At 51.4% G+C, this 19,552-nt stretch overlaps 1 protein-coding gene across 1 annotated transcript; it reads right to left on the bottom strand.

Annotated features, from left to right (window-relative positions):
• Positions 1-500: 500 nt before the first annotated feature.
• On the bottom strand, positions 501-18,705 carry TYRO3 (TYRO3 protein tyrosine kinase). The gene is made up of 19 exons (XM_079128797.1): positions 18,296-18,705; positions 16,398-16,581; positions 16,032-16,132; positions 15,075-15,245; positions 13,544-13,630; positions 12,734-12,849; positions 10,093-10,270; positions 9,315-9,460; positions 8,678-8,822; positions 8,159-8,303; positions 7,990-8,090; positions 7,619-7,714; positions 7,218-7,298; positions 6,574-6,666; positions 6,023-6,144; positions 5,484-5,593; positions 5,142-5,301; positions 4,781-4,917; positions 501-2,387 (listed from the first exon to the last, which is right to left on the bottom strand). Exons 1-19 carry the CDS (start codon positions 18,420-18,422, stop codon positions 1,997-1,999), a joined length of 2,691 nt encoding a protein of 896 aa, XP_078984923.1. The 5' UTR covers positions 18,423-18,705; the 3' UTR covers positions 501-1,996.
• Positions 18,706-19,552: the final 847 nt, after the last annotated feature.

The following is a 19,552-nucleotide window of genomic DNA, read 5'->3' as shown; positions in this document are numbered from 1 at the left end:
GGGTCTCATGATCTATGTGAGAACCAGAATCAGGAGAACCAGCAACAGGTTTTTCAAGATATTTGCTTTCAGACCCACACCATTCCATTGCCCTCAGCCAGCAGTGCTATCCATGTGCCCCTCACCAGAGGCATGATTTCCAGGCCTCCTGCCATACACTGCCATGAGTGCCCTCTGGCACTCATGGAAATACTTGGAAGCAAACCTTCTGCCCTTATTCTTTTTTAAAAAAAAATTTTGTAGTTGTAGATGGACAGCATGCCTTTATCTCATTTGTGGTATGCCAAGGACCAAATCCAGTGCCTCGACACGGGATAGGCAAGCACTCTACCGCTGAGCTACAGTCCCAGTCTCCCCTACCCTTATTTCTAATTCTCAGGAGACTCACTCTTCCTCCTGAAGAAACTTCCAGGAAAGTTTCCCCTGGCTCGGAGCAGGGTGAAAAGGTGAAAGTTTCTACACCCAGGACAGAAGAAAAAGTATGATAGAGAGGCAGGAGACAGCAAGGACAGCCTCTTTATTTCAAGATAAAGAACTTGTCAAAATACTTGCATTTTCAAAAGGTCAATGGTGGTTTTCACCGGGTGGTGGGATTACAGGTAATTGGCATTTTTTATGATTTTCTGCATTTTCCTAATTGTCTACAATGTATCATCTATGGTGAGATTCACTGGAGTCTTCTCTAATTACAAAAGCATTTTGTGCTCAATGCAGAAAACTTGAAAAACATGAAGGAAAAAAGTTTCCTTAATTACATACAAAGATATCAGCTGTTAACATTCTGGCATGTGCCTTTCCAGATTTTTCTCAATGCAGAGATGCCTCATTTTTGTGACATGGAAAAAAGTAAACATTTAAAAGACAAAGCCTTACTTCTTTAGTCTTCAATTTTATTTCTGCTTTTAAACAGCAACTAACAGTTTGGAAATGTCCCTAACGGGAAGGGCTTGCCCCATGCATTCCAGGGGGCTCCCCCAGTCAGGGCTGGGTCCAAGCTCCAGGAACTCCCCCCTCATCCACACCAGCCGTAGGGCCTATTTTCTCTCTGAGGACTTGGGACAGAAGAGGATGTCATGTTGAGGAGGGAGGTCAGGGGAGGGTGGGACTAAGGGGTTGCTGTGGGGAAGAGCTGGGCTCAGATACAGCTGCCTTTGTTAGTAGTCTTGGACTATCTGGGTATTTGGTAGCATGCTCAGACTGTGGGAGAGCTTGGAGAAGGGCTCCTGAACTCTTCCCACCTCACTGTCCCTGGATTCCTGCACCAGCCCTCAGTGCCTCTAGCCAGATCAGCACACTGCCTTCAAAAGATGGACCCCTGGTAGCATGCAGTGGAAGGGTAGGCTGACTTCAGGGAAGCACCCTCCCTACCACCTTTCCCAGCACAGGCAGAGTGGAGTATCAGTAAGGATTCAGACCTGAGAGTGTCCCACCATCTCTTGCCACCGGGCTTGGGACCCAACTGTACCAACCCCTTACCAACTCTCACCTAAAAGGGAATAATAGTACAAGGGCATCTCTCTGTGACTTGGAAGGGCAAACTGGCATTTAAACCCCAAGCACGGTGGGCATTGCTGAGCCCCTAGGCTGGAGGCAGCTCAATGCATGCACTAAAGTAGCAGGGGCAGCTCAGCTGGGAGGGTAGGCACCCACAGGGCTGGATCTATCCTCCCCCCCCCCCACACTGCCATCCACACCCATGGTAACCATGGAAACACCCACACACACACACACACACCCGCCAGCTGCCTGGGTTCAGGCAACCAGGTCTGGCCCACCTCCTCCAAGCCAACGCCTGAACTAATGCCAGGCTGGCCATGGAGTGGTTGCAGGAAGAACTGGGATTGGGCAATTTGGTCAGTCCAGGTGCCAGCACAGCTTGGGAGGGCTACCACAGGAGCCTCCATACCTTGCTGGCTGGGGTCAGATGGGGTTTCGTCAGCCAGCACAGTGGCTAGCAGAGCCAGTCAGATGGCCTCAGATGCCCTCTGCCTGTGGGCTAACAGCTACTGTGGGGCAGTAGCCCTTGCTGCAGTAGCAGCAGCCTCTGGGCATCATTGAGGGGGCTCTCTGGCTGCTGGTCTGCCTGTACAGGCAACTCAGTCAGTCCTCCAGGGCTGAGAATGTACCGATAGTCACTGGGGGTGCCACCCACTGCCCCCATGCCACTGATATCCCCAGCCCTGCTGCTGGGCTGATCCCCACAGGGCAGCTCCAGGCTGCCTTCCTCAGTAGGCTGCTCAGCTCTCTCAATGTTGATATACAAGGGGTCCTGGCTGGCAGACAGGACAGACAGGTGGCCTAGGATGTTTTCCAGTTCCATTCGCAGACATGTGAAACTTGGGCGCTGCTTTGGGTCGGCACTCCAGCACTGGTACATGAGATCATACCTGGGGTGGAGAGAAAGGTGAGGCGAGATAGTGGCCCTTCCTTCGAAAAAAGCAGAGGTTATATATATATATTTTTAACACAGTAGTATACAGGGCTTACTATGTATCAGGCCCCCTTCTAAATATTTTATACCTACTAAGTTATTCAATTCTCACAACATCTGTGAAATAAAGCAATCCCTAGTCTACAGATGTGGAGACTGAAGCATAGAGAGGTTAAGAACCTTAACAAGGTCACACAGAGAGAAAGTAACAGATTCCTGAAGCAGATGGGTGGCTCCAAAGTTCCTCCTAAACTGCCTTGGGAGGCAGTACTAAGAATGTTTTTGTCTTGCAGAGAGAGGATTGCTCTTTATTTTATTTTTTTGTGGTGCTGGGGGTGGAACCTAGGGCCTCCTGCATGCTAAAGCAAGTGCTCTACCACTGAGCTACCTCCTCAGCCCTTTTATTTTATTTTCAGACAGGGTCTCAGAAAGTTGTCCAGGCTGGACTTGAGAGTAGCTGGCCTTACAGGCATGTGCCACCATGCCCAGCATCAGGGTTATTTTTATGGGGTGCATTTGAACATCCAAGTCCTCATGAGGTAGTAGTACTCCCTCAGGTATTCTGAAATCCTCATTGTCTATAGATACCATTGAGAATCTGAGAAAAGCTTCCAAATCCTTTCCCCAAGCAGGAATACTTTTTGCATACTATTTCAGAAGTCTTACAGATTCCTTGAAGCCTAAGCAATGACTCAGGCAAGGGGGACAACAACAACAACAACAACAACATCAACAACAAAACCTTCACAAAAACTAATGGGAAGAGGCTGATGTCTGACTCTTTTGCCTATTTCAGGATGAAAGCTCTAAGCACTTACTGCACTAGCCCTCCTGAGAGGGGATCCCAATGATGAGAAGAATCATGCCAGACCCCAAGCAGGCCCTGGGAATGGTCCAAGGCCAAGGGTACATGGCCAAACCAGGACACATTCTCAAGGCTGTTCTAGGAGCCAACTGGCACTTGGCCACCAGGCTGCCTGGTGGGAGGCCAGTATCTGTCCACCCACCATTGACAATACCAGTTCCAGCTGGGAGGAAGGAAGCTGCAGCTTCAGGGAGATCTGAGCTTCTAGTCCCTACCATGCCCTGAGCTCTACTATGTTCCTGCCCTCAGATTTGCCCCTCAGGTGCAGGCGTGGCACATAGAGCCTAGGCATTAGGCACTTCAAATCCACTGCCCACTCTTTAGGCTTAGCCTTCTTCTGCCTATCCCTCTGTGGGTCCAACCCCACAGCAACAAAAGGGGCACATTTTTCCCTGGATCACTGTGGACTCCTTCCTATGGTGCTAGCAAAAGTTCCTCCTTTGGGGTCCCAGGGACACCCTGGCTTGGATGGAATTGGGAAGTAAGACTAGAACAAACCAATCACAGTTATTTCATGGTTGAGAGCACATATTCTAAAACCACAGGGATCTAGGTTCAAACACCAACTCATTCATTTAATAGCTGTGTGACATTGGCTATGTTACTTAACCTCTTTAATCCTATTTCCTCATCTACAAAATGGGGATAATAATAGTCTCTTCCTCATAGGGCTTCAGGAAGATTAGCTGAAAGAACACCTAAAATGACCAGCTAAGTTTGAATAACACTACAGTAGGCAGTACCACCACCCCACCCTGCTCTCAAGGAACTAGGGCTTGAAGCAAGGAAAGGAGACAGCTTCCTTCTTCGCAAGATCTCAGTTCCCTTCCACTTCCTCAAGAAGAAACCAAGACCAGGAAAGGAACCCAATCTCCCACTCTCTCCTTGCCAGGAGAGAATGAGGGAGCAGTCCAGTTTTTCCCATGATCTGTTCAGCTTCATTTGCCAGGAGGGGACCTCAGCCCAGGAGGTTCACTTAGCCTAGCTGGGGTCCCAAGAAGGAGGAAGGGGGGCAGGCATCGGGAGACGGTGACAGGGAAAACTGCTCTACTGCTGAACTCTGTGCCTCTTTCCCTGGGATTCCTGGTTTTCCCTAGAAACTGGAGAAAACAGAGTAATGAAAAAAGGCTGGAGGGAGCTAGCTCAGTTGGTAGAGTGCTTGCCTTATATGCACAAGGCCCTGGGTTCAATCCCTAGCACCACCCAAAAAAAAAAAAAAAAAAAAAAAAAGGCTAGAGTGAGGAATATGGAATGGGAGAGGGGGGAAAGAGAGAGGTGGTGGATGAATAGCAAGTATGGGGTAGAGGTCAGCATTCCCTCTGACTAACTACAAGGGCATTTCTGCTAAAAACAACAACAAAAAGTCCAGTTGAAGTTCTGAGCTCCCCATTGGGCCAGTAGCTGTGTGGCAGCCATTAATCAAAATCTCAGATGTTGCTTTCCTTTTCCTTTTTTCTTCTTCATTCCCTTCCCAGGGTACTCACACGTCCTCCATACAATCGGGAGGCTGTTTCAGGCGGTTCCCGCCGATGAGGTAGTTGTAAATCTCAGCGTTTTCGATGCCAGCATATGGTGTCTGCCCACGAGTCATGATCTCCCACATGGTCACTCCAAAGGCCCACTGGGACAGAATTGAGTTTAGGAAGGAGGTGTCACTGGGCTTCCTGAATCAGGCAGAACCATAGTTCTGAGGCAAGCACATCTTGGGGGTCAGGGGTCTCATAACTAGTCAGTCAAAGCCCAGACAGCAGACCTGGCCAGGCCCTTGAGGGTTGTATAGTATACCCACATGGCAGTCCACATCATTTGCATTACCACCAAGCCTCATTGTGCCACCCTGCTCACCACATCACTGTGTACAGTATACAGGTTGTCAGCCAAGCTCTCCAGGGCCAGCCACTTGACAGGCAATTTGGAGGCACAGCCCTGACGATAGTAGTCCCCACTATAGATTTTTCGAGAGAGTCCAAAGTCAGCCACACACACTGTCATGTCCTCTGCCAGCCTGTGAGGAATGTTGAAGGCAGGGTCAGCCTTTTCCAGTATTTACAGTCTTACTAAAGCCAGGATATCTTTGCTTCCAGGCTATCCCCATGCATAGCAGGTACTGTCCCAGCAGGAGCAGTCAGCTGGCTCCTCCTGGCACTAGCTGCTATCTCCCACCCCTGAGCCCTCCATAATTCCTACATGCAATTTCGAGCAGCCAGGTCTCGGTGGATGAAGTTCCGGGAGCTCAGGTACTCCATGCCACAGGCAATGTCCACCATGAACCGGATCAGGGTCTGGAGGGGCAGGTTCTGGTAGGCAGACAGGGCAAGCTCAGGCTGGACCTGCCTACCCAGGTGGGGCAGGACGAATGGGATTCCCTGGCCAGAAAGCCTAAAGATTGTCCTCAGAATCACTGAAAGGAAGGAAAGGGGATGGAGGATCTTCCCAAGGCAAGGAAATTTTGGCAAGTGTGAGAAAGCCTGAAAATCAAGACTACTGCCCTGGGGCTCCACAAGTCTCTTCTCCCAGAAAGGCCCTTGTCCAGCCTAAAATTCTCAGCAAGGCTTTGTAAGGGAAAAGGAAGCTACCTTAAATGGATTCAAACTCTGACCTTCCCTCACCCTAACAGCTCTAGCAGTGCTACCTACCAAGCCCCTCCTCTTCCAGGGTCTTTGTCCTATTCCTGGCTTTGTTCTCCTACCAGTTTCCTCCTGGCCACTCCCACCCCAGGCACTCACAAAAGGGTTCTCTCCAATCCGGGAGGCAAGCAGGAAGGCGTGCAGGTCCCCATGCTTCATGAAAGGAAGGATGACCATGGGGATAGGGAGACGGCCTTTAGCCCTACTCCGGAGGCTCACCCCTAGAACAAGGGAGAGTCAGGAGTTGGGCACATTAAAGGTCAAGCAGCCTCAGGTGTCTACATTAGTCCCCACCTGCTAGGTCTCACCTCTAAACCTGTCTCTGCTACCTCTTTCCCCAGGGTTCCACCCTGGCCTGGGGACTGCCCAGGAATGGCTCTGGATACTCTTCCCAGATCCCTGGAAAAATCTTCCTTGCCCTCTCCTTCTCCACCCCCAGGAATAGTCTTCATATGCAGACTGTTGGTACTGGGTCTGCAAACTATGTTCCTTACTGGACTGAGGTCAGATTTTAGCCAGGACCCTCTTTGCTATTTTGTCACTGGCTTACCAGGTAAAGCCAAACTTCTCTCCTATATGGTGCCCTCTCCTGTCAGTGGAGCATATTTTTAGCCCTAGTCTATATCTGCTCCCCCACAAAATCGGCTTACCAACAAGCTTGGCCACATGTGGATGATCAAACTCCTTCATGCAAGCTGCTTCCCTGAGGAATTCTTCAATGTCACTTGAGGCAATGATATCGGCTGGAAGAAATGAATGGCGGATGGAGATGAAACAAAGGTGCCCCCAGCTCCAACTCAAGCCTCCTAGGTCTTATCCTTCAGATGTCCTGAGCTTCACAGGGGGCCCAGGAAACAACCTGATCAAGAGCAGAAGAATCCCTGTGAAGTGGAGCTATTCAACAATTTTCCACTTGTGAATGTCTTCCCTTTGGTTTGAACAGCCCAGTAGTTCAACCAACCACAGCTGTAACCAGCCAAGAGTGAACAGTCACTCCTGACAGCAGATTGCAATGCTGGGCATGAGTCTTTTTTTTTTTTTTTTTTCAGTACTGGGGATCGAACTCAGGGCCTTGTGCTTGCGAGGCAAGCACTCTACCAGCTGAGCTATCTCCCCAGCCCAGGCATGAGTCTTTGTGTGGGTTTATGCTTGTGAATTATTCACAGCATCTGTTTAGTGCTGACTAGCTCATCTTGGAAAATCTTGGGCCAAAGCAGGGCCTGTTGGAGGACCAGGCACCTCTATTACCCTTCCTCATGAGAACCTCTCTCAACAACTATGATTCTCCACTCACCTTTTAGCATCTTTACAGCCACTTTCACAAAGGAGCCATCTTCCTGCTTCAGCTGGGCCTCCCGCACTGAACCAAACTCTCCTAGGAACCAAGTCAAATGAGGGGGAGTCTCCTTGGCGCCTGCTCCCCAGGTGATCCTCCATAGGGACATAAAATCATCAGACTCTGGAGCAACTGGAGGAGGCTCCCTTGCCTCTCCCCAAAGCCGAGCATGCCAGGAGTGGCTCCTCAGCCTTCTCTATTCCCAGCAACCATTCCCCTAACAATCCTAACTCAGGAGTCAGTGAGAATGTTTGGTTTATAGGAGCTAACCCAAACCACTTGCTCCTCAGATAGTAACAGGAGTAACCAAAACCCATCAGAGAAGGCAAACTCCTGCCAACCCTGCACAGGCCACACACCTTTGCCCAACATCCGACCCAAAGTGAACTGCTGCTCTGGGATGAGCACATCTTCCAGTTTGTCCTTCAGTTCATCACTGATGCCCAGGCTGTCCACTGTGGGGAGGAGGTAAGAAAGGGGTAGAGCTCTGATTCCCAGTCCAAACTCAGCTTGCTTCTTCACCCCAGCCCCTGTCCCCAGCAGGAGGAACTAAGCTCTCCCACAGTGCGAGTGGAGAGCTCCAGGAAGTTAAGTCTGTATGTCTTTTTCACTGTTCTGTACTTGGGACAATACATTCAGACCTCCTGGGGCAAACTAGTGAGTTGTAAAAGAATGTGGATAGGGGCACAAGACAGCCCATTTTTCCCTCCTATGATCCTCCACCACTCACGTGTGGCCTCAATGCGCTCAGGCCTTTCTCGATTGAAGGACCGGGCTGCCCGAAAATGAACAGCTGGCTCCCCTCGGGCCATGACACTGTCAAAGGCTTGCCTAAAGGGAAACCCAGGACTTGGGATCAGGGTCCAATACTTTTTGTCACCACTTGCCTCTCCCTCTACATTCCCATTCCCTTACCCGACCGTGTCTCCTTCCGCCTCTTTCGAAGCAGGATGAGGGCCAGAGCAGCAGCTGTAACCAGAGCTGTCAGCACACCCAGAACCACAGGCACCCAGGGATGTGCGGCTGTGAGGAGGCCCTGCTGGCCTGTGGGAGGGAGGTTGTAGTGGCATCAACTGACACCAATGAGTCCCTTTAGAACTTTCCCAGGACAGTTACCTGGCCCAGTCAAGAGGCTTCCTTAAGTCAGTAGGGCCCAGGTAAAAGAGGCTCCAAAGGAAGATCCAAGAATTCCTACCTGGACTTTGACAGGCCCTGTCTTTTGTCACCTATAGTGTGACCTATGATTTCTATGCCAGTTCTGGGGCAAGAGGAGGAAAATGAGATATAAATACCAATCCTTGTCTAAACTAACTGACTCTGAGTTTTGGGACCTACTGAGAGAACAGGAGCAACCAGCCTCCTCCCACCAGTCTAGGCTGTCCTTGAAATCCCTGATCTCCTGCCCCTCCCCCCCTCACCTTCATGGTCATGAGAAGAGACCACCAATGGCTGACTCCAGGGCCCACAGCCTACTGCATTGGAGACGCACACACGCACAATCAGGTCCTTCTGGGGATCCCAGCCTGTCAGATTGGCCCTGGTCCCCTCCACGGTCAGCTCATCCTGTAGTCAGGAAAAGACCCGCCCACAGTGAGCCTAAGAAGGCCTCCAGCTGGGGCAATAGGACAGAAAAAGGACTAACTAGGAACATGGGAGCCTAGGGGCACTGAGTACAGGGACTAGAACACAGCCTTCTGGGAGTCATCACATTCCTGCTCCAGGCTGCAGAGCTCAGGCCTCTCTAGAACACAAACAAGACTCAGAACAGGTGGGGGATGGGAGGTAACTGGGCTAGGGATAAAGCCTTATCTGCACCCTCCCCCAGTTGATGCAGGAATGTGCTTCCTGCTTCACATACAAAGTGGCCAGAGGATGCAATCCCAAAAGGAGACATAATCCAGTAAAGAGAGGAGTTTGCCAGGGGTGTAGGGAGAAGGAGAAAGGCATTCCCTGGGGTGGTGGAAGGCCCAGACCTGCTTAAGACAGCCATTCTGAAGCTCCTGAAGGCTTCAGGGCCTGGAGAGAGCAGCAAAAGTAGAAAGGTCTGCCTCTTACCTGGGTTCCATTGTCCTGAATCCAAAACAGTTTATAGGGTCCCAGGGGACCTTCCAAAGGGCCCTCAGGGATCACTTCTTCCCACTCCAGGATGAGGCCTGAGTCTGTACGGATGGCATGGAGATTCTGGGGAGCACTGGATGGGGCTGTACCCAAAGAGAGAATATTGCCTAAATCCCTACCCTTCCCACCATCACTATCCCGTGCAGACTTTTGGAACCAGTCACCAAGAACTGAACAGCTGAGAGCAGTAGTTTGGGGAAGGGCTTGCCTCCTGGCTGACTGCTCTCACCCACTGTTGGAAGAAGCATAAGTCACTGGCAGGAACAGGCAGCACCTCAGGCCAGTAGTACTCCTCTTCATCCACCAGGGTAACTGCCTCACCCCACCACCACTGCCTCTCAGCCAGCTTCAGCCCTCCTTGCAACTGCCAGAGAACTTCAAACCAGTTCTGCTCTCCTGTCTTTGCACTTGCTTTGCCCTCTCCCTGCAGTGACTTTTCCCCAGATATTTACATGTTTCTTCCTTATCCTTCAGACCTCACTTAGATCTCTTTAGGGGTTTTCTTGGCCATGAGCACTCTTCATCACTCCATTATCTGACTGATCTTTTCCAGTTTGCTTCTCTGTTCCACCCACAAAAAACTAGATGCAAAGCTGTACATAGTGATGCACAGCAGGAGCTCTCAGGAAATGAGGCCTGAATGTACATTTCAGGTAGCCCCTCCGAATCAACTCTATTCAGAACTTGAGCCAACCTCCCTCCGTAAGTCCCTTACCTAGACCCTTTGTCTGAAAGGGCACCCAGTCAGCATAGGGAGAGGGCCCCAAGGCATTGGTACAGCGCACCCGGAGGCTGTAGTTGGTGGCAGGCTCCAGATCCCGGAGCAGGCAGGTAAAGGGTGGTACGGGGACCACTACAGCCAGGACTTCCCAGTCTCCTGGGGCCTGTGTCACCTACAGAAAAACAGAAAACTAGTAAGTGGGGGAAGAAAGTTCCTAAGGCCAATGAGATGAGATGGAAGATGGGCGAGGTATGGTAGGGGAACTGGAATGAATGCTTCCTTTAAATCTAACAGCAAGTATGAAAAATCTGTCCCCTCCCACCTGCTTCTACCCTGTATTGCAGAAGGCTCTGCAGCTCCATAGTGTTGCAGATACTCTTCCTTTTGCTTGGAGTGACCTGCTCTTCCTAGCAAAGCCCTACTCATTGTTTAAGATTCAGTGCAAATATCACTTTCTTGGTGAAAACCTTTCTTGGTTATTCAAAAAAAACAAAAACAAAAACTCTCTTGTCCTTCTTTACTTGGTCCTTAAGTGTTCCAAAGCACTTGCCACTCATTGTTACATGCCATCCCAAATCTCTGAGATTCTTAAGGGAGAAGAAACAGGAGCCTGAGATTACCTTGATATCAGTCCCTCACCTTAACATTTTGGGGGCCCAGGGCTAGATCCATATACTGTATAACTAGATATTTAAATATTATAAATCAAGCTGGACATGGTGGTGCACATCTGTAATCCCAGTGGCTTGGGAGGCTAAGGTAGAAGAATCACAATTTCAAGGACAGCCTCGGCAACCTAGCAAGGCCCTAAGCAAATTAGTGAGATCCCGTCTTGGAGAGGAAAAAAAAAGCGGGGGGGACTGGACATGTGGTTTAGTCGTTAAACATCCTGAGTTCAATCCCCTAGTAGCAAAGGAAAAAAAAATTATAAATCAGATAACAAAGTTGTTTTTTTTTTTTTTTTTTTTTGCAGTGCTAGGATTGAACCCAGGGCTTTGCATATTATGCAAATGTTCTACCACCAAACCACACCACCAGCCCTATCTAACAAACTATTAAATAAGTTCTTCTTTTATTTTTTTTTGGTACTGGGATTGAACCCAGGGGCACTTTACTACCAAGCCACATCCCCAGCCCTTTTTATTTTTTATTTTGAGACACTATCACTATTGGCATCAGATTTGCTATTTTGCTGCGGCCATTATTCTGCCTCCCCCACACCACCTTACAACCCAGATTGTTAGCCGGAGAACCTCCTCGCCAACCATTGGTCTGTTGTTATTAGCCCGCGAAATTCCACTGCTTAATAGCTTCCCCCACCATTTTCTCTCTCTTTCCTGCTGGTTCTCTCTCTTTCTCCCTCACCCTCACCCTGCAGGGAGACACTCTGCCTCTCCACTTAATAAAATCTCTTGTGTGAGTTCCTGCATCCAGAGTGGTTTCTGGGTGCTTTCACTCAAAAGTTGCTTATGGGCTTAAGTTGCTGAGGCTGACCTCAAACTTGCAATACTGCCTCAGCCTCCTGAGTCACTGGGATTACAGGCATGCCCCACTGCACCCAGCAATAATTTCTGTCTTCATACCTTGAGAAATAAGACTTCAAAAACACCTGGAAGTTAAGTTTACATTTATAATTCTCCAGATCCTTGGCATCCCAAATCAGGGTGAGGGGGCACTGGAAGAGCTGGCCCCCAGGCAAGGGTCTGTACCATAAAGAGACTCGCATGCGCAGGTGTGGATAATATTGTCTGCATACCCAGACTCTACTCCCATCCCCCCACAAATAGCTGTCCCTAGGGGTTTAGAGGTGTACATATCACAGAATGCTCTACCTTGGGAGTATGAACCAGGAAGAGGCCTACCCAGGCCCTGTAGTCAGACCCAGGGCAGTCAGGGCAGTAGATGCTGAATATGTACAGTATGGTGTGTCAGAAAGGACAATCTGGGGAGATGAATCTTTGTCTCCTTGGCCCTGCATTCTCTTTCCCCAGGGCAAGGGCCAAGGAGAGTCAAAGTGGGGTCCTGTAAAGGTGAAACCCAGAACAGGGACGTGTCTAGCCCAGGGAACTGCTTAGACCAGTTTCAAAAGGTTCTCAGTAAATCCTTTTAGAATAAACAAATGAAAATAAGTAAGCTGGCACTGCCTCTTGGGTGTGGTAAAATCTTACCCACCTTTTCTACCCTCCAGGGCTTAAGACCCCTTCTAGTCCTCATGTTCTTCTCTTTGTCAGCGGGGTAGAGGCACGAAAGTGCAGACTATCAGATAAATCAAAGGTTCTCACCCCAGAAGAAAAACTCTTCCAATTCAGTGGTAGAAACTTGCCTAGCAAGGACAAGGCCCTGGGTTCAATTCCCAGCCACACACACACACACACACAATTCTTCCAGGTACCCCAAATTCTGCTCTGGAAATCTGCTTTCCAGTCTGAAGAACGCACAGGCTTGAGCCAATCTGCAATCTTTTAGTTGCCAGGGCTAAGAGAGAAAGGCTTGGGCTATTCATATGAATAGTACTGCAGACCAAGACCTATGAGCAGGCCTAGTAAATGTGATATCATTGTAACAAAGTGCCATGCAGCCAGAATAGGCATGGTCAGTCAGTTCAGGAAAGTCTGTTGGGCCCACCTCAGCTTACCTGGACTGTGCAGGACTGGAGCACAGCTCGGCCATCAGCACCTGGCATCCAGGCCACGCTAGCATTGCTGCTGGAGAGTTTCGTCACTGTGATATTAAAGGGGGCTGCAGGCAATGCTGTGGATGGGGACTTAGAGTCAGTGTCCAGTAAGAATGAGAGAAGGGAGGAGGAAGCATAAGAATCAAGCCTTGAGTTCCCCCTAGGGCCTGGGACACCCCCAACCTAAAGACTGCTACTGAGCATTCCTGGGACACAGTGGTACACAAACCAAGCGACCAGTAAGGGATAGCTGCTCATATTGGGAAAATGCTTAGGCTGTAGATAGAGGTTACCTCTCTCTCTGAAATAAGGGGTCCTGACCTTATGTGGAGGTAGTACCTGGGGCCTTGGGAACTATAAAGAAGTAGGCAGCTGCTTCTACAGCCACAGACAAGCTCCTTCGCACTCTAGCTTCCTACCTCCCTCTGTCCTCCCTTCTTCTGTGCACCAGCCCTTTGGGTCTCTATCATCTGCTATGCTGCTCTCCCACCCCCATTCCCTCCACAGGAGTGGCAGAAACAAGGTTGGGCATGAGCCTTGACCATCTCTTGCTGGCTCCTTCTCTCCCTCCCTCGCAAGGCTCTGCTTCGTGATGGGAAATCTGCTGTGACGCTTGGATTCTATTCTTATCTCAGCCACAGCAGGGTCTCAGGTGCTCCCACTAGGAATGGAGTTTTGCCAATTACCCTCATTCAGGGATCTCCAACAGGACTGAGGAAAGCTGGAATGCCCCTGGTCTCACCTACGTGCCTCTGCCTCCAGTACTCCTACCTTGGAGGTGAACAATAGCTGGGCGTGAAGAGGCCAGGCCTTTTCTGTTGTGAGCTTCACAGGAAAACTCTGTTCTCTGGGTCACACCTGGGACCAGAGAACCTCAGTTAGTCCCTCGCCCCTCTCCCAGCAGCAATTCCCACTCAGTGTGGGACTGAGGAAGAGGGACTCAGAATCTGGCCTGAACATCCTAGAAGTCCCTCCAGACAAAGGAAGGGGCTAGAGTGGGGTGTGGTGGAATGCAACAAGGACTCCATTGAGCTTGGATGGGGCTGTTTTCTTATCTCTGAAATGCGAAAACTGGGAGAATCAGGTAGTTTATGGTGAAGTGCATGGCACACAGATAAGCACTTAAGAAATGTTATAGTGCCCCTCCCACCTCAATCCCATCTCCCACAGACAGCACAGAGCTACATCCCTTGTCCCTTTTCTGGCCATACCTTTATCTCTAGCAGAGCCCTTTTGTTTGCTCTGTGCCCTGTCATTGTTGTATTTGCAGATTCTTTGCCTTGCAATAGTTCTTAGTTCCTTATGCATGTGGAACTCAATTCTTTGGGGGCTGGAAAGGTAGCTTCTATTTCCTTTGTATTTCCTCAGTCCCCTGTGGTGTCCAGCGCAGTGTGGTATGTGTAGTAGGAGTTTAGGGAGTGCTAATTATCAGGTTGGCTGCCTGAGGGTCCTAACCACGCACGTCTGGAGGGAAGGAACCAAACCCCCTCTCTGAACAGGCCTGTCTTCCTTCCAACAGGTCCTGTAGTCCACCTCCTCTCCAGAATCAAACCGCTAGGGACTAGACAGATCAGAGTCCCTTTCCTCCCACCTTCTAACCCATGAAACTAAGCTCAGACTCTTTTTAATTAGTTCAAGCCTCAATTGGAAACAATAAACTTATAGTTTCACAGATCAGTGAGCCTCACAAGCATGTGACAAATGTGCCTTCAGACTAAGGAACCCAGGCTGGTGTGCAGGTGTGGCTGCTTTGGGTCTGTGCAGAGGTATGGAAAGATGTAGATATTTATCTATATGTAATGTCTGGAAATAGCCATTAGGGGAGGAGGCCCCTGTATCTTTATTGTGGCCTCTGTCTCCCCCTTAACTCTCTCCCCATTTCCCTCTGCAGCCTGAGAGTCTTGTCTTCTCAGTGTCTGCCAGATACTCCTCCCTAGCTCTGCGTGGGCTGATTTCTGGCTCCTTCCCTTGGGAGGGTGGGGGGGGATGGGTGCCCCTGGTCTCACACAATTCATCTCCCAGAGCCAGCTGTGCATGTCCTAAACTGCTGTGAGCCAGGCAAGGAGGCCCCAGCACCTTCCTTGAGTACACACAGCAGGACTGCCACTAATCAGCCCACCTAGCCAGCCTGGCACACCTGTCTAATGAGCTTAGCAATGGTGCAGCTCACGCACCCAGGCACTGGGGTTTGCTCTGGATACTCACAACAGCAAACTCTGTGATTGAGACAGAACTTGCCAGGCTCACTAAATGCAAGAACTCATTTCATTCCCTTCTTGAAGCCCCTCCTGAGGCTGCTCACCTGTCACATTTAAAACGGAGGGAGAGGGAGCAGGACCCCCAATCTTCGTGCCTCCTCTCCACCAGATAATGGTAACAGGTTCAGGGGGACCCACGGCCTCACAAGACAGTTGGAAAGGGGCATTGGGTGGCACTGCCAGATCTTTTGGCTCTACAGTGAAAAATGGAACACCTAGGGAGAGAAGGGGAGTGCGGAGTGAGCCTTTCTACCTTGTAGCTTTCAACTGGCCAAATAACAAGTTCACATCCATCCGAAGTCCTCTATGCAGAAGTCCCCACAGGCCCCTTATGAGTGGGTCAATTGCAGAACCGGCATCAAGCTTGTGGGGCAGAGGTGCTTCTTTATATCAGCTTCCATAAGAATCTCTTTCCTGCAGCCCCCTTGGGTGAGGCAGATTCTGCTGCCGGCCCCCCACACTCCCTCAAGACCTACTCCGACAGCTCTTCTCAGAGGAAGAGAGAAGGCTGGGGGTAGGGAGCTGGGGGAGGGGCACATAGGGAGGGAGGGAGTGGGTGGGAGCTTTATAGCAGAGTTCTGCTGGCAGGCCCCAGCTCCTGTTCAGGGCCCTTTGTTACTTTCTTAGTCACTTTGTTTTCCAGGGCTGAAAGGCTCTGAGCTCTTGCAGCTGTGGAACCTCCCTCCCCTCCCCCACCCCTCTCTCGGCTGGTAGGGCCACTCGGCAGTGCAGGGACCAGCCTCAGATGGGTGCTTGAGAATTGTTGCTCAGATAAATCAGATTGCACTCCATAGGTTGTGGATCCCAGTTGCCCCTTTGATTCTTAGATATCCAGACTCCAGAAGGTAGGGTCTTTTGATGTCTGGGGTGCACTCAGAGCCGGTGCCACTGGGCCCCATGGGGCTGTGGGGCAGCCCAGCTTCCACTGCATTTTCTCTGCAGAGGTTCAGTAGACAACACCTGCTACAGGACAACACATCCCTGTGGCTCTGCCTTCTCACCTTCTACTGTGAGCCACACTGGCTGTGAGATCTCAATTTCTTCCCCATCCTCTACCTGGCACCAGTACCGGCCTGCATCAGAGCGTTCAACTGACTTCAGGCTGTGGAAACAGGACAACAGGCTTGCTTCTCTGAAGTCAAGAGGGGCAGTTCTGCTGGGTGGACTTCGCAGATTTAGCCTGCCCCACTTCTGGAAGAAGATTCCACAAGTTGTCAAATTTAAAAACCAGAGACCAATATTGTGATGCTTGAAAAAAATAAATAGAAGCCACGGGCCTCAGCACAGTCCCCAACTCCCAAGAATTAAGAAAAGAGCACAGGTTGCACCCAGGATGGCATCCCACACCTTCCCCCACAATCCTGCACCTGAGGAAGCCAATCCAGTGCTGCTCGCTGACAGAGATGTACATCTGGTCCAAACTTTGGACCACAGCCCCGTCCTTCACCCACTGTATCTCAGGCTCCTCCATCCCCTCCACGCTGCAATTGAGCTTCACTGGCTGCCCCTGAGACACTGTCAGCTTCACCGGGGCTCCTACGAGCTTCAGGCCTGAGGGGTGGGAAGGAGAATGTCAGCCTATTTGAGGTTGCCCTGTCTCTGGAAATATCTCCCATTCTCTTCCAGAATGTAGCTTCTGCATTAGAAGGCTCATTCTCAGCCAATTCCAAGGAAAAGACAGCAGGACAGGGTGGGAGAGCAGGAAACCTGGACCTGTGTTGGGGGAAGGGGTAAGAAAGCTCTCCAGGGACCTTTTCTGTCACTGCCAAGTTTCCCCGAACTCTAAGTAAAGACCTCTTCCTCACAGCTCCCTCGTGCCCAAACACCAAAAAGAAAGCAAGCTGGGCTGAAACAGTGGGGAGCTGTCAACTCCTGGGGCAGGTAATACCCTGGGAATGACTGCTTCACCCAACCAGTGCAACAGGCTGTCAGATGCCAGTTCTCCACCCAAGGTGTCAGCCCAATCCTGAACTGCTGCCAGCAGCCCCCTGTACCCCACCCTGCCAAATGAAGGGAGGCTGAGGAAGAGAAGGAGGGGGTGCTTCCCCGAAGTGGAGAACATATGGCCGAAAAACCACGTCAGATCAAACACATGGCAGCCTTCCTGGCAGGCGCCTGCTCTATTAATACCTGCATGTGAGCAGGGGTGGAGATAGGAAAGTGGGAGGTAGAAGGGAGGGAAGGGGCCCTAAGCAGGAGGCCCCAAAGCCACTGTCACATCAACAGGACCCATCTACTGGAAACTTAACTTCTGTGCATGCACATAAACACACACACACACCTCTCCTGGCCTCTGGCATATTTTAAGTAGATAGGCAGGTGAAGTATCTGCAGAGCTGAAGTCCCATCCTGCTTCTTCCTCCCCTTTCCTGTGTGTCTCCAGGCAAATTCCTGGGCTCTTTGAGCATCAGTTTATAAATACTTGTCACCTTCTTCTCCTTCCTTTCCCATCCCTTCCCTCCTCTGAGAGACTGATAAGGCAGGAAATGTTTCTCAAGAGAAGGTGCCAGCCCAGTGGCTGCTGCCCTGGCCTGTGTCTCTACTATACTTCCTTCATCTAGCATCAGTCACAGGACAAGGAATGATAGCCTCATACCCCACATACTCCCAGCAGTCCCAGAGTTGTGCACTGAGAACTTGGGGAACAGGTGCTGCATGGAGCCCTCCCACCACCAGTAAATGCCTGAGTGGCTAAGTGGGAACACAAGGCTAACCCCCACAAAGACCAGAAACCTTGCCCCAGCCAAGCTCTCCAACATTGCGTTTCAGGAAGCCCTGAGAGCACAGGAACTAGAGTATAACCAGATGTATTTTGTGACTGGGCACCCTCACAGCCCCTGTACCTAAATGATAGGTGGGTTCCCCTTGGGTGCTCAGCCCCCAGACCCTGTGGTTTCAGAGTGGGCCCTTCCTGTGTGCGGTGGGCAGAACGAAGTCCCCAAAACTGGGGAAGGGAAGCAAACAACTAGGAACATGCAGGCGGGAAAAGCCAATTCCAAACACCCCCGCTGACCACACACCCCGCACCCCACTCCCTTCACCCCGCCAGAAGAGATCTGGGCACTAGAAAGTTGGGGGCGGGGACCCCGACCGGAGATCTGGCAGCCAACCGGCTGCACTCCAAACCTTGGTCCCCCGGTCCCCCAACCCAAGTCTACTGCTCTGGAGGCCCGGGTCTCACTCGGCTGCTGTCCCTGGGCTCCGACCCCCAGCCGCGCCCCTCCGCAGTCTCCCGCTTTCTGCCACATCCCGAGCCAGACCCTACCTGCGGCCGCCGACTCCGGGAGCAGCAGAGAGGCCAGACCCACCAGCAGCAGCAGCAGCAGCAGCGGCGGCGGCGGCGGCGGCAGCGGCTGGAGCTCCGGCCGCCCCATGCTCCGCCTCAGCGCCATCCGCGGCGACGCCGCACCATGCCGGGCCGGGCCCGCGAGCGTGGAGAGGAGGGAAAGGAAAGAGGAGGAGAGGAGAAGGAGGAGGAGGAGGAGGAGAAGGAGGAGGAGGGCCGCGGGAGGAGCTGGGGCCCGCCCGGGGGGCGGCGCTGGGCCGGTGTCTCTGAGACCCGCGTCGGCCTCGAGTCGCCGCAGCCGTCAGCAGCGCAGGGTCCCGGGGGCCGCTCCCGGGCCACCGCGCTCCTTCCACAGCCGCCGCCGTCGCCGCCGCTGCCGCTGATTCATGTTCTTCTCCCAGCCACCGCCTCCTCCCGGCCCGCCGGCAGCCCGGGCTCGTACCGCCCCCCCGCGGAGCCCCGGGGGCTCGCGCGGGGCGCTAACTCCGGCACTGTCATTGGACCTCTGGCCCGCCCACTCCCCAGACCTCCCAGCCCCGGACTGCGTCCCCTGCCCCAGTTACCCCAATGCCCATCCCGAGGTTCTGACTTGGTTCTTGAATAGGCACCCGGGCCACGCCCCTCCTTTCCCTTAATACTTTCGTAGCCTCTTCAACTTAACACTACCGATCCTTCCCTCAAAATCTCGTCGGAGGCCCCTGCCACACCCCAACTTTGGCCGAAACTCTGACCCAGAAACCAGCATTGCCCTCTCAGAGCATAAGCACATACTAGACACTCCCAACCAACAGCCGCACCACCTCCCCGGATCTGCTAGCATCCCTGTACCTCTTTCATTGATTGAGACCTTCACCCAAATTCCTAATATTCTGTGTTCTATTCCCACCCTTTATCTCCAAGTATAACCCTACACGAAAATAACCAGTTTCTCCAATCCAGTTTCCCAGGGTGTTTTCCAATTTGCCATGGGGGTCCTCAGTTCTCCAAGATCTGTTTGATGAATTCGATTTCTGATATATATCCCCACTGCTACCCTACACAGGCCAAAGCTCAATAGCCCACGTATTTGGGGGATTATCATTCTTCCAACTTGCTACCTTTTTCACATCCAGGACATGGTGCTAAGTTGGCTCTGTCCTCACATTATCCAGTGAAACATTAGTTATTGTTAGTAGTGGCCACCGTGCACAGAGTAGACACTCCATAAATATATGCATGTTAAATGAGTGAATAATT

The sequence above is a fragment of the Sciurus vulgaris genome (assembly GCF_902686455.1).
Source record: "Sciurus vulgaris genome assembly, chromosome: 2".
Lineage (NCBI taxonomy): Eukaryota > Metazoa > Chordata > Mammalia > Rodentia > Sciuridae > Sciurus > Sciurus vulgaris.
Note: the sequence above shows the minus strand (reverse complement) of the source record. Positions and strands in the feature narration are given on the sequence as shown.